A 21,041-nucleotide genomic window follows, 5' to 3' on the forward strand; every position below is an offset into this window, starting at 1 on the left:
AGCGGCTCTGAATGATTGCGACACGGTTGCAATCCCAGAGAACTTATGTAGGCTGGATAAATACTATGCGGTACCGGTGTGTACTGACGTTTTTCCTATACCTAAAAGGCTTACAGAGATTATTAACAAGGAGTGGGATAAACCCGGTGTGCCTTTTTCCCCTCCTCCGATATTTAGAAAAATGTTCCCAATAGACGCCACCACACGAGACTTATGGCAGACGGTCCCTAAGGTGGAGGGAGCAGTTTCTACTTTAGCCAAGCGTACCACTATTCCGGTGGAGGATAGTTGTGCTTTCTCAGATCCAATGGATAAAAAATTAGAAGGTTACCTTAAGAAAATGTTTGTTCAACAAGGTTTTATATTACAGCCCCTTGCATGCATTGCGCCCGTGACTGCTGCAGCGGCTTTCTGGTTTGAGTCTCTGGAAGAGGCTATTCGCACAGCACCATTGGATGAGACTTTGAACAAGCTTAAAGCCCTTAAGCTAGCTAATGCATTTGTTTCGGATGCCGTTGTGCATTTAATCAAACTAACGGCTAAGAACTCCGGATTCGCCATTCAGGCGCGCAGAGCGCTATGGCTTAAATCCTGGTCAGCTGATGTAACCTCTAAATCTAAATTGCTTAATATTCCTTTCAAAGGGCAAACCTTATTCGGGCCAGGCTTGAAGGAGATTATTGCTGACATTACTGGAGGTAAGGGTCACACCCTTCCTCAGGACAGGGCCAAATCAAAGGCCAAACAGTCTAGTTTTCGTGCCTTTCGTAATTTCAAGGCAGGAGCAGCATCAACTTCCTCCGCTCCAAAACAGGAAGGAACTGCTGCTCGTTACAGACAGGGTTGGAAAAGCAACCAGTCCTGGAACAAGGGCAAGCAGGCCAGAAAGCCTACTTCTGCCCCTAAGACAGCATGAAGAGAGGGCCCCCTATCCGGAAACGGATCTAGTGGGGGGCAGACTTTCTCTCTTCGCCCAGGCTTGGGCAAGAGATGTCCAGGATCCCTGGGCGTTGGAGATTATATCTCAAGGATACCTTCTGGACTTCAAAGCTTCTCCTCCACAAGGGAGATTTCATCTTTTAAAGTTATCAGCAAACCAAATAAAGAAAGAGGCTTTTCTTCACTGTGTACAAGACCTCCTAGTAATGGGGGTGATCCACCCAGTTCCTCGGACGGAACAAGGGCAAGGATTTTACTCAAATCTGTTTGTGGTTCCCAAGAAAGAGGGAACCTTCAGACCAATCTTGGACCTAAAGATCTTAAATTCCTAAGAGTTCCATCATTCAAAATGGAGACTATTCGAACCATCCTACCCATGATCCAAGAGGGTCAGTATATGACCACAGTGGACTTAAAGAATGCTTACCTTCACATACAGATTCACAAAGATCATTATCGGTACCTAAGGTTTGCCTTTCTAGACAGGCATTACCAGTTTGTAGCTCTTCCCTTGGGGTTAGCTACGGCCCCGAGAATTTTTACAAAGGTTCTGGGCTCGCTTCTGGCGGTACTAAGACCGCGAGGCATAGCGGTGGCTCCGTACTTAGACGACATTCTGATACAAGCGTCAAGTTTTCAAAATGCAAAGTCTCATACAGAGATAGTTCTAGCATTTCTGAGGTCGCATGGGTGGAAAGTGAACATGGAAAAGAGTTCTCTGTTACCACTCACAAGGGTTCCCTTTCTAGGGACTCTTATAGATTCTGTAGAGATGAAGATTTACCCGACGGAGTCCAGGTTATCAAAAATCCTAAATGCTTGCCGTGTCCTTCATTCCATTCCAAGCCCATCAGTAGCTCAGTGCATGGAAGTAATCGGCTTAATGGTCGCGGCAATGGACATAGTGCCATTTGCGTGCCTGCATCTCAGACCGCTGCAATTATGCATGCTCAGTGGAATGGGGATTACTCAGATCTGTCCCCTTTACTAAATCTGGACCAGGAGCCCAGAGAGTCTCTTCTCTGGTGGTTGTCTCAGATTCATCTGTCCAAGGGAATGACTTTTCGCAGACCAGATTGGACGATTGTAACAACAGATGCCAGCCTTCTAGGCTGGGGCGCAGTCTGGAATTCCCTGAAGGCTCAGGGATCATGGACTCAGGAGGAGAAACTCCTTCCAATAAACATTCGGGAATTAAGAGCGATATTCAATGCTCTTCTAGCTTGGCCTCAGTTCATCAGATTTCAGTCGGACAACATCACGACTGTGGCTTACATCAATCATCAAGGGGGAACCAGGAGTTCCCTAGCGATGTTAGAAGTCTCAAAGATAATTTGCTGGGCAGAGTCTCACTCTTGCCATCTTGTCAGCGATCTACATCCCAGGCGTGGAGAACTGGGAGGCGGACTTTCTAAGCCGCCAGACCTTTCACCCGGGGGAGTGGGAACTTCACCCGGAGGTATTTGCTCAACAGATTCTTCGTTGGGGCGAACCGGAACTGGATCTCATGGCTTCTCGCCAGAACGCCAAGCTTCCTTGTTACGGATCCAGGTCCAGGGACCCGGGAGAGGTGCTGGTAGATGCACTAGCAGCCCCTTGGATTTTCAACATGGCTTATGTGTTCCCACCGTTTCCGTTGCTGCCTCGTCTGATTGCCAGGATCAAACAGGAGAGAGCATCAGTGATTCTGATAGCGCCTGCGTGGCCACGCAGGACCTGGTATGCAGACCTAGTGGACATGTCGTCCTGTCCACCATGGTCTCTGCCTCTGAGGCAGGACCTTCTACTTCAGGGTCCTTTCAACCATCCAAGCCTAATTTCTCTGAGGCTGACTGCATGGAGATTGAACGCTTGATTCTCTCAAAGCGTGGTTTCTCGGAGTCGGTTATTGATACATTGATACAGGCTCGGAAACCGGTTACCAGAAAAATTTACCATAAGATATGGCGTAAATATTTACATTGGTGTGAATCCAAGAGTTACTCATGGAGTAAGGTTAGGATTCCTAGGATATTGTCTTTTCTACAAGAGGGTTTAGAAAAGGGTTTATCCGCTAGTTCGTTAAAGGGACAGATTTCTGCTCTGTCTATTCTTTTACACAAACGTCTGGCAGAGATTCCAGACGTTCAGGCTTTTTGTCAGGCTTTGGCTAGGATTAAGCCTGTGTTTAAGACTGTTGCTCCTCCGTGGAGCTTAAACTTGGTTCTTAAAGTTCTTCAGGGTGTTCCGTTTGAACCCCTTCATTCCATTGATATTAAGCTTTTATCTTGGAAAGTTCTGTTTTTGATGGCTATTTCCTCGGCTCGAAGAGTCTCTGAGTTATCTGCCTTACATTGCGATTCTCCTTATCCGATTTTTCATTCAGACAAGGTAGTTTTGCGTACTAAACCTGGATTTTTACCTAAGGTTGTTTCTAATAGGAATATCAATCAGGAGATTGTTGTTCCATCATTATGTCCTAACCCTTCTTCAAAGAAGGAACGTCTTTTGCATAATCTGGACGTAGTCCGTGCCCTGAAGTTCTACTTACAGGCAACTAAGGATTTTCGGCAAACTTCTTCTGTGTTTGTCGTTTATTCTGGACAGAGGAGAGGTCAAAAGGCTTCGGCCACCTCTCTCTTTTTGGCTTCGTAGCATAATACGTTTAGCCTATGAGACTGCTGGACAGCAGCCCCCTGAAACAATTACAGCTCATTCTACTAGAGCCGTGGCTTCCACCTGGGCCTTTAAGAATGAGGCCTCTGTTGAACAGATTTGCAAGGCTGCAACTTGGTCTTCACTTCATACCTTTTCAAAATTTTACAAATTTGACACTTTTGCTTCTTCGGAGGCTGTTTTTGGGAGAAAGGTTCTACAGGCAGTGGTTCCTTCTGTTTAAAGTTCCTGCCTTGTCCCTCCCATCATCCGTGTACTTTAGCTTTGGTATCCCATAAGTAATGGATGACCCGTGGACTGAACACACTTAACAAGAGAAAACATAATTTATGCTTACCTGATAAATTTATTTCTCTTGTATTGTGTTCAGTCCACGGCCCGCCCTGTCTTTTTTTGAGGCAGTTCTAAATTTTAAATTAAAACTCCAGTCACCACTGCACCCTATAGTTTCTCCTTTCTCGTCTTGTTTCGGTCGAATGACTGGATATGACATGTGAGGGGTGGAGCTATATAGCAGCTCTGCTTGGGTGATCCTCTTGCAACTTCCTGTTGGGAAGGAGAATATATCCCATAAGTAATGGATGACCCGTGGACTGAACACACTACAAGAGAAATAAATTTATCAGGTAAGCATAAATTATGTTTATATATATATATATATATATATATATATATATATATATATATATATATATATATATATATATATATATACATATATACATATATATATATATATATACATACATATACACACACACACACACACACCCCTGTTAAAATGTGAGGTTTATGTGATGTAATAAAAATAAACAAAGAAATCATTTCAGAACTTTTTTTCTACCTTTAATGTGACCTACAACTCAATTGCAAAACATACTAAAATCTTTTAGGTGGAGGGAAGTAGAAATAAAAAAACTAAAATAATATGGTTGCATAAGTGTGCGCACCCTTAAACTAATACTTTGACTTGGCAAGATTTGCCCACTCTTCTTTGCAAAAACACTCCAAATCTGTCAGATTGTGAGGGCATCTCATGTGCACAGCCCACTTAAGATCACCCCACAGATTTTCGATTGGATTCAGGTCTGGGTTCTGACTGGGCCAGTCCAAAACGTTAATCTTCTTCTGGTGAAGCCATTCCTTTGTTGATTTGGATGTATGCTTTGGGGCGTTGTCATGCTGAAATATGAAGTTCCTCTTCCTGTTCAGCTTTCTAGCAGAAGCCTGAAGGTTTTTGTGCCAATATTGTCTGGTATTTGGAACTGTTCATAATTCCCTCTACCTTGACTAAGGCCCCAGTTCCAGCTGAAGAAAAACAGACCCAAAGCATGATGCTGCCACCAAAATGCTTCACTGTGGGTATGGTGTTCTTTTGGTTATATGCAGTGTTTTTGCGCCGAACATATCTTTTGGAATTATGGCCAAAATGTTTAATCTTGGTTTCATCAAACCAGAACACCTTTAGCAACATGCTTTTGGGAGACTTCAGATGTGTTTTTGCAAAATTTAGCTGGGCTTGGATGTTTTTTTTTTTTGTAAGAAAAAGGATTCCATCTTGCCACTCTACCCCATAGCTCAGACATATGAAGAATACGGGCGATTGTTGTCACATGTACCACACAGCCAGTACTTGCCAGATATTCCTGCAGCTCCTTTAATGGTGCTGTAGGCCTCTGGGCAGCCTCCCAGAACAGTTTTCTGCTCGTCTTTTCATCAATTTTGGAGGGACGTCCAGTTCCTTGTAATGTCTTTGTTGCACCATATTTTCTCCACTTGATGATGACTGTCTTCACTGTGTTCCATAGTATATCTAATGCCTTGGAAATTCTTTTTGTACCGTTCTCCTGACTGATACCTTTTAACAATATGATCCCCCTGATACTTTGGAAGCTCTCTGCGAACCATGGCTTTTGCTGTTGGTTGCGACTAGAACAGATGAACTTTATTTGGGGTTAATCAGAGGCATTTTAAATGATGGCGGGTGTGTACTGACTCCTATTTAACATGATTTTGAATCGGATTGCTCATTTCTAAACACAGCTATATCCCCAGTTATAAGAGGGTGTGCACACTTATGCAACCATATTTTATTTTTTTATTTTTACTTCCCTCCACCTAGAAGTTTCAGTTTGTTTTTCAATCAAGTTGTACAGTTTATAGGTCACATTAAAGGTGGAAAAAGTTCTGAAATGATTTAGCTTTGTCTCATTTTTTTTACATCACAGAAACCTGACATTTTAACAGGGGTGTGTAGACTTTTTATATCCACTGTGTGTATGTGTACATACATACATTTAGTGTGTATATATACACATACACACATTTAGTGTATATATATATATATACACACATACACATACACACACACACAGATATACATACACACTGTATTTATATGTATATAATCTATACACTTTGGCAAATGAAAGCAAATTAAATCCAATGAAGGGTTGAATGGTTGTCTTTTGGCCTGAGAATCCTCTATCTCAAGGTCTCGCCCACTTAAGGTGCAATAGTCCTATTTCTGCTGAAGGTAGCTAAATAACTCCAGAGCAAGCCATACAGAAATGTAAGCACCATATGTTAAACACATTGCGGGGTGATCACACAGCACGACCATTGACAGACTTGCATTTAGTGTATCGTAGGAAGTGTATACTGCCCATTACTTAGAGGATCTTACTTTTCCTCCAACCAGACTGTGCTCCAGTTCCTCCCACCAGCAGCGTTTGCTGAAGGGTTTTTGTTCTCTGTCCAGAGGGAACTTAGTTCCTCCTGCAAAAATAGTGCAGGAACTCCGTTCCCATGCGTTCCCGCTCGACTTAACCCCTGGTTTGACCCTTGTGCCACCCCATCTGTGGATCTCATCCCCTGCTCTGAGCTTGTGCTGCTGTGTGCTCTGATATTACTCTCCCTGACAAGGAAGGACATATGAGGCAGTGAGGGAACATACACTTCACATCAGAGCTTCTGGAAGGTGGTGTGGACATACATACTCTAATGGCAGTCACCTTCTCTACTTTTGTCTCGATTATTTTTTATGGATATAAAAGTGAATCCATGAGGAGAGTGTCTTTATTGCAAACATGATTGTATAGGAGCTCTTTGTGACATCTTGAATTATTGTAGGATGTGTAAAGCCAATCAAGTGGTACTACTTTACTCAATTACTCCTTACCCCTCACCACCTGCACTGCTCATTAGCCCATCTCTCTTAACCTCACCTTACTTTTGTATTCATGAACTCCACACATTCCTAAAGAAAGACTCTCTCTCCCCTTTGCAACTCAACACAAAAACAGTCTCGCTACTGCAAATCCGCATCTCATGTCACTCTCCCTCTTGCACTTACTAGCTGCTGGCAAAATCTCCCCTAATCCTGGTCCCCCACAACTTCCTTGCCCTGCACACCCATGTGTACCATTCAATAGACTTCAAAAACAAATCTCTGGTAACCTTAATCTTATTCCTCTTGCATCTAAAGCCACCATTCCTTCACTTGCGCACTTTGGAATGCTCGCTCTGTTTGCAACAAGCTCACTTCTATCCATAACCTCTTTATCTCCCACTCTCTCATTCTTATGGCTCTAACAGAAACCTGGCTCTCTCCTTCAGACACTGCTTCCTCTGCTGCACTGTCATATGGGGGTCTCCACTTCAGGCACACTCCTAGGTCTGACAATAGACAAGGAGGTGGTGTTGCTATTTTACTTTCCTCTCGTTGCACCTTTCAACAAATACAGCCCATCTCTTAACTCACATTTTCTTAATTTGAAACACTTGATTTGCTTATTCTCTTCCCCCTCTCTTTACGTGTTGCAGTCATATACCGCCCCCCTGGCTACCTTAATTCCTTTCCTCAGATACCCCTGCCCTAATTCTCGGTGACTTCAACCTCCCTGTTGATAATCCCACTGCCTCCTCTACAAAACAACTTCTGCAACTCACTTCCTCTTTCAGCTTGTTACAATGGATTGACTCTCCCACTCACAAAGATGGTCACTTCCTTGATCTGATTTTCAGCTATCGATGCACTCTCTCAAACTGACCTTTTCCTCTTTCTGACCACCATCTCCTCACTTGTAACATCACCTCCCTCCCTCTACACTTCACAGAAGTATCAAGTCACAAGATCAGCAACAGCTCGCTAGCTCTCTTGAACCTCTTCTCTCTTTCATCCCCTCTTTTTCCTGCCCTGATGAATCTGCCACTATAACTCCACCCTTACATTGGTCCTTGATAATCTGGCCCCACATACCATAGCTCGGTAAACATTAAATAGGGCTGCAACAACTAATCGGTAAGATTGTTCATAAAAATAGTTGTCAAAGAATCTCATTATCAATTAGGTGGTCAGCAATTAGTTGGTTAATTGCACAGCACCAGCGGCTTCAATCCGATGAACTCCTGCATATGGTATTGTGCAAACATTTTTATTTATTATTATTTTTTCTATCCGATTAATCGGATGATTATTGTCCGATTAATCGGATAGAAAAAAAGATTAAAAAAATAAATAAATTCAATTTTTTTTTGAACAATCTTAGTTGCAGTAGATCATCAGATTAAAGCAGCTGGTGCTGTGCAACTGACCAACTAATCGCTGACCACCTAATTGATAATGAGATTTGTTGACAACTATTTTTATGATCAAATTTAGTTGTTGCAGCCCTAAAAACATACACATCCTCAGCCCTGGCATACTCCTGACACGGTACCTACGTAGATGTTCCCGTACTGCTGAGCGACACTGGAAGAAATTGCGGAGTTCTGCTGACTTTCTTCACTATAAGTTCATCTTGAACTCTTACTATTCTGCCCTTAATCTATATAAGCAACATTACTTTTCTACTCTTATCTCTACTCTTTCTTCAAACCCAAAACGTCTGTTCTCCACATTCAATACTCGAGATTTTGCCAGCTATTTCAACAACAAAATCGACTCCATCAGAAATGAAATCATCTCTCAACATACTACCGGTCTCCCACCCCCCTCAAAAGCTCACAATCATCCAAAACTCACATAGCCATACATTTAGCTTTTTTGCCCCTGTAACAGAGGAAGAAGTTTCTGCCCTTATACTATCCTCTCAACTCACTACCTGTCCCCTCCCTCTTCTACCGTTACCCCTATACCTTGCACACATATTCAACCTCTCCCTCAGCACTGGTATAGTTCCCACATCTCTTAAACATGCATTAATCACACCTATCCTCAAAAAAAAAAAAAAAAAAAACCACCTTCTCTCGATTCAACCTCCCCATCCAACTACCGTCCTATTTCCCTACTCCCTCTTACCTCAAAGCTTCTTGAAAAGCTAGTATATGCACGTCTATCCCATTTCCTTACATTAAACTCCCTCCTTGATCCAATGCAATCTAGATTTCCCCCCCTTCACTTAACAGAGACGGCAATTGATAAGGTTACCAAAGGCCACTTCTCTCTACTTATCCTCCTTGATCTGTTTGCAGCCTATGATACTGTCGACCACCCTCTTTTACTCCATACCCTCCAATCCTTCGGCATCTGCAACACTGCTCTCTCATGGTTCTCTTCCTATCTGTCTAACCGTATCTTTAGTGTAGCCTTCTCTGGGGCATCCTCTGCCCCGTTACCTCTTTCTGTTGGGGTACTGCAAGGCTCTGTCCTCTTCTCAATCTACACGTCCTCATTAGGTTTCTTAATAAAGTCCCATGGGTTTCACCATCTGTATGCTGACGATACCCAAATCTACCTCTCTGCACCAGAACTATCTCCTTCCTTGCTAACCCGTGTCACTAACTGTCTCTCTCATATCTCATCTTGGATGTCCTCTCACTACCTCAAACTAAATCTCTCCAAAACTGAGCTCCTTATTTTACCCCCTTCTTTCAAAAATCTCCACACCCCATGTTTCTATAACTGTTGATAACTCCATCATTTCCCCCAACCTCACATGCCCGATGTCTTGGGGTTACACTTGACTCAGATCTTTCTTTCACTCCTCACATTCAGTCCTTTGCTACAGCCTGCCGCTTCCACCCTAAAAACATTGCTAAAATCGGACACTTCCTTACACAAGACACAACTAAGATTTTAATCCACTCTCTCATCCTTTCCCACCTCGACTACTGCAACTCCATCCTCTCTGGTCTCCCTAGCTGCTGCCTAGCTCCTTTACAATCCATAATGAATGCCTCTGCCAGGCTCATCTTCCTTACACATTGCTCTTCAACTGCCGCACCTCTCTGCCAATCACTTCACTGGCTTCCTCTTGCCTCCAGGATTAAAACACAAAACTCTCACTCGGACACAAAGCCTTCAATTGCATTGCTCCCCCCCCCCCTACATCTTAGACCTTGTCTCCAGATACTCTCCCTCCCGACCCCTTCGCTCCGCTCATGATCTCCTCTCTTGTTACCTCCTCACATTCCGTTTACAAAATTTCTCCCATCTTATGGAACTCTCTGCCTCGCTCCACAAGACTCTCCCCTAGTTTTAAAAGCTTCAAGGGCTCCCTGAAGAGACTACTATTCAGGGACGCATACAACCTACACTAACCTTCCTATCTCCCCTGCTATCCCCTTAAACCCCATAGCATGTAAGCCTATGAGCCCAGCTGTTTGTAGCCCACCTTCATAAGAGCCGACTACAACAGTGCAACTCTCGGCAGGACCCTCTACCCATTTGATCCCTGTAATTGTTTTTATATACCACCTATGTTTATAGGGCTGCGGAACCGGTTAGCGCTCTACAAAAAAACATTATGTGTTACACAGTGAAGAGCAGAGCTAGGTTAGCCCTTTGTATCTACCCTCAACACTTCAGCAGTTTACAAAGAATGGCTGCGTAATGCAGGTGAATGTGTTTATTACAATTAAATGAGAAAGCAATAGGTACAGTATGTAAACCACAGCAGCACATAGATTGATGCTGTGGGGCAGAGCTTGCCACAATTGTTCAAAATATAAAAGCCAGCTATTTTTGGCCATGCCTTTGATAGCAAGACATTATGCGATTCTAGTTTTCAGATAAAATTAACCTCAAAGTAGTTATGAAATCTACATTCTGTGATATCTTTTAAACACATCATGACGGCATTGTTTACATTTAACTTGACTGACTGAACAGTCTTTTTGTGTTGCTTCCTTAACATTTCAGAAACTCTTCCCAGAAGTAAGAGAGGGTGGCTATCACTCCACGTTACTATCTTACTTAATTCATGCATAACCAAAACCTATTTGGAAGGTATTTGACATTCCCGTGCTTATGCCTGGACAAGCGCACTGTGACAGCGCACAACACTGGTATACAAAGTTAACAGATTGAATTTAGTGAAGGTAATAAAGGAAGACTATGTAGATTCCTTACTGAAGCTTCATGACAGGCAAAGAAAGATGCAACTGTTCTAGTGGAATAAGCCAAGACCTTACCTAGGTCACTTATTCCGTCATCAGGGTCACATGACATTCAAAAGGAAAAAAATGGGAATGGTGGTTGAAAAGAAATGTGCCTATATCCTAGAAACACTGTCACCTCTTACCCTTCCCTATGAGATACCATTAGGGGTCTAAGGTTAACAACTTACAGATCACTTTTTATACCTCTCGATTGACAGCAAATCCAATGCTGACTGCCACTGGAGGAAACCTGCAGAGAAAAAAAAAAAAAAAAACACACAAAACAAAACAATCTCAGATCAGAGATATGTAAAGAGCAAACCAAATATTTTTTCCATGATAAACGTTTGCGTCATTAACTTTAGAATAAACATCCGTTTGAAAACAGACGGGTCTAAACAGGTTTCATGAGTGAGTCTGGTACATTTTGTTGGCTGGAAAAGTACGTTTTGCTTATAAGCAATTTATAAATTTATTAAAACATGCCTTTCATGTTAATAGGTATAAACTGGTCAAAAAAAAAAAATAGAGCCTCTGTTTATTCAAGTAACAAGAATTCATTGATAAAATAAACATAATAATTATAGCTCTATTATGGAGAGAGATATTCCAGGGGCCCAACAAAATTTGCTTAAAATGTAAAAACCAGACATACTTTTAGGAGCCATACAGTTTTATAGATATATAGATCACTACCCCCCCCCCCAAAAAAAATAGCAGTTAGGAGCCAGGGATAAAATTCTAGGCGCCGTTGGGTCCCTGGATTTGTCAAGCCCCGATACACATTTCAGTCAGTGACTATATAAAGCAAAAAATGTGTCTATCTTTTAGAAACAAGTTATGCTGCATATACCTGTGCACAAAATTGCAGGTTCCATCTATTGGATCAATTATCCAGGTTGGGCTGTCTGTCAAGACACATTTAGAGCCCGCAGAGGTAGATTCTTCTCCTATAAATCTAAAATAGAAAATAGTAAGTAATGCCCCTGTTGTCTATTGTTTTAAAAAGAAAGAAAAAAGTATAAACCTCTCAGAATGTTGGAGGCAGTGGCAAGTAATATATGTGGAAGTGCTCTATTTAGACAGTGATCAGTTAATGATTTTATATTGAATTATTTGTGAAATATATCAAACATTTGCAAGAGGATATATATAAGTCCCCAGTCACATATTGGTGATGCTTTTTCTCAGACACTCTGTATTCACTCTTGATTGTGACTGCATTATGCCTAAAAGGTACATTTGTTTCATTTCTGTATGTTTCATCTAAATTTTACCAGAGTGAAATTTCTGGGATTATAGATTCAGGGCCGTCTTTAATATTGATTGGACCCTGGGCAAAAATTTTCTTGGGCCCCCACCCCATGCAATTTTGCTCTCCACCCCAACATCCCAAAAAACAACTAAATCAATTTTTTTTATTATTATTAGCCCAGCGGGGGATCATCCACTGCTGGGCTAATCATTTAAAAAAAAAAAAAAAATGCAATATGTGAAACTGGACCTAAGCAGTACTAATAAGTAAATAAATATATAAATTCCTCTACTGTGGATTCATTTAATATTCTTTTGAATGTGATTCTGGTGTGAGGTTAGCTGGTTAAAGAGATTTAGGGCAGCCAACAGGAGCAAAGCAAGATAAATGAGGAAGCATGGAGGTGCAGACAAATATAAGTTTACTGACTGGAACAGCAGAACTACTATGGAAAGCTGTAAAATCTGAGACAGAGAGAAAATAAAAACTATAAAAATAAACCTTACATTAATGTGTGAAGTATCAGCATGACGCTATACATCAGCCACACCAGCACATGTCGCTTCTTTGCTAGGAACAAGTTCCCTCTCACCCTGAACTAGACAATGCTGCATGGGGAGGGGCGTGTGTGCACTCACTTATTCTTCCCACTGACACCTTTCTACAAAGCACTATTCCCCTAACAAACTTCAGTTAGTTGATCTTAGGGCCACAGCAGAAAGAGCAGGGCTAAGGGGACCAGTAGACTGGATGCCGTCTGTCCAAGGCTGCATGGATACAGTGTGAGATGAGTCACACAGCCTCAAGACTGAAGAGAGCAGTGTATGCAGCTGCACAGATGCTCAAATCCTCATGTGCCTGCCGCTCCAGCTTTCTGCTGCATGCGCCCACAGTCAGCCCTACCCAGAAACAATCCCCACCACCAGAGCAGTTACCTGGTAACAGTGGTAACCCCAGTAGGACCTTTTCTGATGCAGTGGGAAATGGCTGGATGCCGAGTTAGGGCTTTGCATTCAGTGCTGCACAGTGCACATCTAAAACAGCACATGGCACTAGCTTGGCATGTCACATGACAACGGCACGGTCTGGCACAGTTATATATAAGCAGAGTACTTTTGACTGTGACAGTATTAGGACTGAATGTGTGAGTTCCCCATGTCACATCAGCAGTCTGGTATGAACCATTAAAAAAAAAATTTTTTTTTTTTTTTTTTTTTTTTAGGACTCTTGGGCCCCTCAACAGAGACTGGGCCCAGGGCAGCTGCCCCTTTTGCCCTGTGTTAAAGACGGTCCTGTATAGATTGCAAACTGGGAGGATCTAATTAGGTTTGGAAGAATCAAGAGGCACATTTATTAACTAAACTTCAGCAATACACCTAAAATTCTGCACATTGAAGTAAAACTCTTGATTATATGGCAAAGAAGAATAGAACACTCACATTGCTAATCTAATACAAGGTTAACATTCAATTTTAACCACTAAAATAAAAGCGAACAACAATAGATTAGAACCAAACAAAAGACAAGTGTTATATAAACACATAAAATAAGTAGTAGGACGACATCAGGACCGTTTTGATTTTTTAATTGCTGAAGACAATGTTGCATTCTAGAAAATAGACATCTACAACTTATTTTTCTTATACTCTAAAACACAATTTAAGGTTATCACTAAATATTCAAGTTATTATTTAAAATGTGTTTAACAGTTAAAAGGGACATCCTCTCTTTTACCATGCATTTAACACCAGCAAAAGGGTTAAATGCATAATCAAAGAGGTGAGCAAATTTAAAATGCAGGTATACACTTGTTTGCTCCAAACACTGTCCATATCTTTTTATTTTTCATGTTTTTATTGTTTGAAGTTCACAAGACATATACAAAGTAAGCATGTTGATTCCACATGAACATAATAAATTACAAGACATTGTCATCCATATCTCTTATTATATAGTTGACTTAGCAGTACATTATTTCTACTACTATACATGGTATTAGTTTTATTCATGTAGAACACAGACCTAATAAAAAAAAAAAAAACGAACCTCAACATTTTCTAATTATTGAATTCAGGAGATACTGAAAAAAAAATATAAATTCTTATATATTTAAACTAAGGTTACTACCAAAGATTAATTTAACGTTTCACTAGTCCTATCTGTATTTTACCATATTCTATGAACCATCCTTAATAAGACCGAGGGGGGGGAGGGGGGGGGTTAGAACAAGTTGTCCGGGGGGAGAGAGGTAAAGGAAGGGAAGAAGGAAAAAAAAAAAAAAAAAAAAAAAAAAAAGGGGGGGAGAAGAGAGAGGAGAGGCAATATACAGCAGCGGGTTGCGATTATATTTATATATTGTTTCTATATCTCCTGATAAATTCTAACCATTTATGTTCGAATCTGTCTTGATGATTATTTCCCTGATTAAGGCTATCAATATGTTCTATTTGATATTGTACATGAAGTAGGAAAGTTAAATTGTTAATTGTAGGTTCTCTAGTGGCTTTCCAATTTTTTAAGATAAGGTATCTGCCTCCTAGAATTGTTGTATTAATAAAATCAATATTAGGGACATATTCCCCAAGATCTCTCAAATTAACCAAAAAGAAAAATATGCTGTATCTCTATACGTATCTGTATATTCAATAATCTATTCATCCAGAACTGTACTCGCTGCCAGAATTGTTGGATCTTGGGGCAGCTCCAGAACATGTGAACCAGGTCGGCCCTGATGGAACTACATCGAGGACACACATATAAGACATTCCCATACCATCTATTTAAGCTAGCCGGCGGTATATACATGCGATTCAAGATTTTAAACTGTGATTCTCGCCATGTTGCAGAAAGAGTTGCACGTTCTACCGCAATTATACTCTGTTTTACTTTATATGGATCCATATTTTGAATATCCTTAACCCACTTTGCCGATATCTCTGATACATTTATTTCGCCGCTTTCCGTTTGTATCATCCGATACCAATAGCTAATTGACCGTTTACCTGCTTTAAAAAGAGCAAGGCCCATTTTAATACCCGGGTGTACCCACTCCTTAGTACTATTTTTGGTAATTTCATTATACCAATGACGGACTTGTAAATAGGCATAGAATTCTGTGTTGTTAAGTTGGAACTGATCTCTAAGCGCTATAAATGTGTACACCCGGGTAGTCTCTGGGTCCCTAAACTGAGATAAATATTTGAGTCCTAGTATAGCCCACTTATTAAACATTTGACTCTTGATACCTGATGGAAAGCAGGGGTTTCCAGAAATAGGAACCAAGTTCGAGATCAGCGGGTTATCATTCATACTGGTCTTAATATCCTGCCAGGCTTTAATAATGTGAAACAGAGTGGGCTTATTTTTGACCATAGATGGTAGTTTCTTAATCGGGCAGTGTAGTAGTGCCAGTAGGTCATATGGCAGAACTAACTTTTGTTCTATTTCTAGTGACGCCACATAGTTCCCCCCAGTAAGCCAGTCCATCGCTACCTTTGCCAAACATGTTCTATTATAGTTGCCGAAATTTGGTAACGCAAGACCCCCATATTGTCTTAACTGTGACAGCTTCTGTAAAGCTAGACGCTTTTTGCCACTACCCCAAATAAACAGTCTGATGGAGCTATTTAAACGCTTGAGATCAAATTTTGTTATTGGAATTGGAATATTTTGCATTAAATACATCAGTTTGGGTAGGGTGATCATTTTTATCAAATTAATTTTTGCCGTCATTGACAGAGGAAATTTTGCCCAGTTTCCGAGCTCTATCTGAATTTTATTTAGCAGAGGAATAAAGTTCAAAGGGTACCAATCTGCCGGATCGATACTAATCTTAATACCTAGATATGTAATATATGAATCCGCTATTTTAAATGGTGGCGTGCATCCATTATTTGCAGGTTTTGTTATCCATAGTAAATCTGATTTTGCTGCGTTTATTTTGTATCCCGAAAATGTACCGAATATATTAATTATTTCCAATAAAATCGGGATCTCGTGTTCAGGGTTGTTAAGAAATAATAGTAGGTCATCTGCGTATAGTAATAATTTAAGGTATTCATCTCCTAACAAAATTCCTTCTAGGTGCTTTTTTAACATAGTTGCCAATGGTTCAATTGCAAGGTTGAAAAGAAGTGGTGAGATCGGACAGCCTTGTCTGGTACCTGTCAAAATATGGAAGGTTTCTGTGGGAATGCCATTTACCAACAATACTGCAGAGGCATTAATGTATAGAGCTTTAATGCAATTTAAATAATTACCACTAAAACCAAATTGTTGCATAGTGAAAAAAAGATGGTCTCACGTAATTGAGTCGAATGCCTTCTGGGCATCTAGCGAGAGAATCGCTGGTTTTATTCGCCCATTTGTACATTCTGATCGAAAAAAATCTAAGAGAAGATTTTACGAATACTAGCCGATGGGTTTCGATGTAACATAAAGCCGACCTGGTCCACATGTATCAAAGAGCCAAGGATCCCCTTAAGTCTGTTTGCTAAAATTGCTGTATAAATTTTATAGTCTGCATTAAGCAGTGAAATGGGACGATATGAGTCCAACGCTTCTGGATCCTTCTCTTTTTTTGGAACGAGCACAATTCTGGATGCAACAAAATAGGGAGAGGGGACCCCACCATTACAGAAATACTGATTAAATAGTTTTACCAATGGGGCATTTATCTCTTCCCTAAGAATTTTATAAAATTCGGCTGGTAACATATCCGGGCCAGCGGCTTTATCCAATTTTAATCTATCTACTGCTTGACAGATTTCTGTTGAGGTAATGGGTAAATTTAAGTTGACAACCTCATCTGTATTTAATTTTGGAAGAGAGATGTTTCTCCAGAACCACTCTTTATTTTGACTATCTGAGGGGCAGAGTACAAATTTTTAAAGAAGCTAACAAAACCTTTTTTAATTGCTTCTGCTTCAGTAACTCGAATACCATCTACTATAGCAGACTTGATGGTTTTCTGAGACTTACAAACTTTGACGCAGTTAGCTAGAAGCTTACCAATTTTGCTGCCATATCTATGATAGATAGTTCTTTGATTTAGATCTTGACGGGTCGCTTTCTGCAAGCTAACTGAGTCCCACTCTTGTTTCGCTTTGATATATTTCTGCCAATTAATCGATGTGGGAGCCGCTATGTAGGCATTGTATGCATTTCTAAGCCAGTTAGAGAGTTCTATTTCCCTTAGACGTGCTCTTGCCCTGAGTTTAGACATATAGTTTTTTATTTCTCCTCTTATCACCGCTTTGGCTGTTTCCCAAAAAATCTCGGGTTTACAACTATATGCAGCATTTTGTATTGCATAGTCATGCCACCTATCTGTAATATATTTCCTAAATTTGGCGTCATTATATAAATATCGTGGGAAAGAATAACCTCTAGTTGTTTGATATGAGTTATTTTCTGATCCACATTCCAAAAATATAGGGGCATGGTCTGAAATGGTAAAGTCCCCTATTCGCGTTTTTAACTCTGTTCTAAACAAACTGTCTGAACCCAAAAAAAAAAATCAATACGAGAATATGACCTGTATTGTTTGGACTCATATGTATACGCTCTAGAGTTAGGGTATAAGTGTCTCCAAATGTCCCTTATCTTAAGAACTCTACAGATTGATTTAAGAATCTTGGCTGCTTTTTGAGAGACCCTGGGGATTCTTTGTTTTGTAGTCTGAAGTCTATCAATATTATTAAAGACCATGTTAAAATCTCCTGCTATCACCATATTCGTATCAACATATTCAAACAATTGCAGCTTCAAAGCCTCCCAGAAAGCTATATCCACTTTATTAGGTCCATACACATTGCAAACGGTATATATGAGAGATTCAACTTTAATTTTAATGATAATAAAACGTTCTTCTGAATCTATCTGCTTGGAGATAATCTGATAATTTAACCCTTTTCTGATAAGAATTGCTACTCCTCTTTTTCTAGAGCTACAGGGTGTGAAGATCACTTCCTGAATCCAATTGGCTTGTAGTTTCTTGTGTTCTATTGTTGTAAGGTGTGTTTCTTGCAACAAAATAATATCCGCTTTAAATTTTTTAAGATATGTTAAAATTCTTTTCCTTTTCATTGGACTAGAAACACCCCCTACATTCCAGGATATCAATTTTAGCTGTGGCATTTTAGTTTAGGGAATAAAATATGAGAAGAAAAAAAAAAATATATAATTCCCCCCCCCCCCGGCCACTCGCTACCCCCCCCCATACCCCGATATTCTACCTGCCACCAGGGACAATAGATGTTACCGACCCTGGACTTAAATATATTGTACCTATATTTGTGCATATATTTTTCATATGATGTGTAGCTCAGGGGACATATGCTATATTGCAATACATTTTCATCTATACAAGACAATTTCCGAACTTTATCTCTAGCCTTAAACATATTATACCGGAAATTGTATATAAAATTTTGGAATATGATACACCAAAAAAAAAATAATGTGAACCCACAGTAGAAAAAAACATATTTTTGACTTGGTCCTGTTATACCAATATCGATAGGTGCATTTTTCATATACTATATACATAACAAAACAACAACACCTATATGTTAGAAAATACTCATATGTATAAAACAGCGTCAGAGCCTTAACCCTCATTTTAAAAAGAAAAAAACACATAATTAAATAAAATAGCATCTCTAGCTTGTATATAATAGTGACATATGTTCCCAAAGATTCCTTTCTCCATTACCCTCTTATCTGTTTAATGGTCTCCTTTATATTTATCTATATAACTCTTAGCTTCTTGTGGAGTTCTTAATACAGTTAGCTCATTGTCAATATATAATTTGATTGTGGCTGGGTATACTAATCTAGCCGGCAGGCCCAAGTTGATTAAGGTGGTGCAATATGGTGAAATAGCTTTTCGCTTGCTTGCTGTCTGGAATGAAAAATCCTGGAATAACAAAATTCTATGTTGGTCTATTAATAGTGTTTGCATCTTTCTGTAGGCTCTGAGAATACTGATCTTGTCTTGGAAATTCAAATATTTCACTATAATAGGACGCTTCTGTACTGAATTCTCTGTTGTGTTCCTAGGATTACCTGTACGATGTGCTCTTTCTACTGCTATGTTCTGTTGCTGGATCCCAAGTAATTGTGGAAGTGTATTAGCAGCAAAAGAGATTAAATCCTGATAACAGTCGCTTTCAGGCAGCCCAATAATCCTTAGATTATTGCGACGTGCTCTATCTCCAACTCCCTCTACTTTTTCACTGAGATCATTAATTTTGCTACTATGTTTGTTGAGATATTTGTTCAGTCTTTAAACCACTAGATCCTCAACTTCGGATATTCTAGACTCCGCTTCTGTGAGCCTAGATGAGAAATTTTTCATTTCAGAAACAAGCGTACTAAGTTCCACCTTATCAAGTCGAATTGAGGGAGCAACACCTGTGCTACCTGCTTCGTTATTTCTTCAATGTCCATTTTATATGATATTTAGACAATTTGCTTCTACCCTTAGGTCTGTGTTATTGTCTAAACTATTTCTAGGCCTCCTGTCTTTCACCTTAGCTGGCATAGTGTGTGTTTTAGGTGATAGAAATGTATCCATAAATTAAATTCGTGAGGGTGTGTGATTGTGTGGGGTGTTAAGAGGAGAGAGAGGGAGGGGGAAAAAAAAAAAAAAAAAAAAAAGGAAGGGGGGAGGGGGGGTGGTTGCAGTGTCAAAAATAAAAAGTTTTACTAGTTGTGATAAATTATGATATCTAAAGACTTGTGAATATTAGGGTCGTGCCCTGTGTAAGTGATTCAGGGTCAGGCTTAGAGGGAGTCAGGAGAGTTCTATATTCAACAGCACAAGGGTATAGCCTTAATATATTCTCAATATATGCTATTTATCCTGTCCAACAATTGTGTCCATTCGTCTATCTAGTACTTTATAGGCAAATACACCAAATAGTTGTGACTATATTCAGTATTATGCGAAGTAGTATATTCCCAGGTCCTCACAATTGTATACCAAAACTTTTCTTTTTTCTCACCACTCTAGATAGTGTGTGTTTTTATTTTTTTATACAAATATTTCCAGGGCGAAGATAGTAATGCCACACCATAGGTATTAATATATGTTTGGAGATCAAATTTTAAATGTACTGTGGCTTCCTCAATTACAGTTATGATATTAATACAGCCCCTTTTTTTTCTTTTTTCTTTTGAACTGTCAGCTATATTGGTTAGTTAATACACCGGTCTGGAGCCACATATGTTTCCTGTGGAGAAAAGGTAGTATGTTAATCTCAGATGCCTAATATATACCCTATATATGAGCCTCCAGCCTTAATACAGAGAAAAAAAAAAAAAAAAAAAACCTCATGCATATATACATAATTCCTGAGAATATGTCCAGTTTATAACACAGCCTTATATGTTATTTCAGTTGACCTCTACTTTTATCCTGTTCTGCAATCGTGTTATAACATAATACATTGCTTGTAACATATCCTCTCATTAATCTTTAGGGTTATAGGCAACTTATATAAGCCTTAGTCCATATCCGGGAAAAAAAAAAAAAAAAAAAAAGAGAAGAAGTTTTCCTACTGGACCTTCTGTACACCCAATGATACTATAGCCAGTGGCTTTATTATTTGTTTAATTCCAGAACAGTTCCAGAGCCCCCAGTAAAATTATCTGGGATTCACAGTTCACTTCTATAGTCAGACCTTGTAAGTTATTTATCCTTTAGGAATGGAGCTGTGTACAGTTCAACTGATTATACCAGCTTCTCTGATCTTCTAGCTTTGTTGCTAATTGGTTTATGTATCAAAAGTCTCGGATACCTTGG

At 39.9% G+C, this 21,041-nt stretch overlaps 1 protein-coding gene across 1 annotated transcript in view; it reads right to left on the reverse strand.

Moving 5' to 3' along the window:
* Positions 1–21,041, reverse strand: part of IMPA2 (inositol monophosphatase 2) — a gene marked incomplete in the record, with an annotated part of 65,452 nt that overhangs the window by 20,570 nt on the left and 23,841 nt on the right. Inside the window, 2 exon segments of the mRNA XM_053714907.1 lie at positions 11,182–11,227; positions 11,831–11,935. Of these exon segments, the coding sequence (XP_053570882.1) occupies positions 11,182–11,227; positions 11,831–11,935 (151 nt within the window).

The sequence above is a fragment of the Bombina bombina genome, chromosome 5, assembly GCF_027579735.1.
Source record: "Bombina bombina isolate aBomBom1 chromosome 5, aBomBom1.pri, whole genome shotgun sequence".
NCBI classification, from domain to species: Eukaryota; Metazoa; Chordata; class Amphibia; order Anura; family Bombinatoridae; genus Bombina; species Bombina bombina.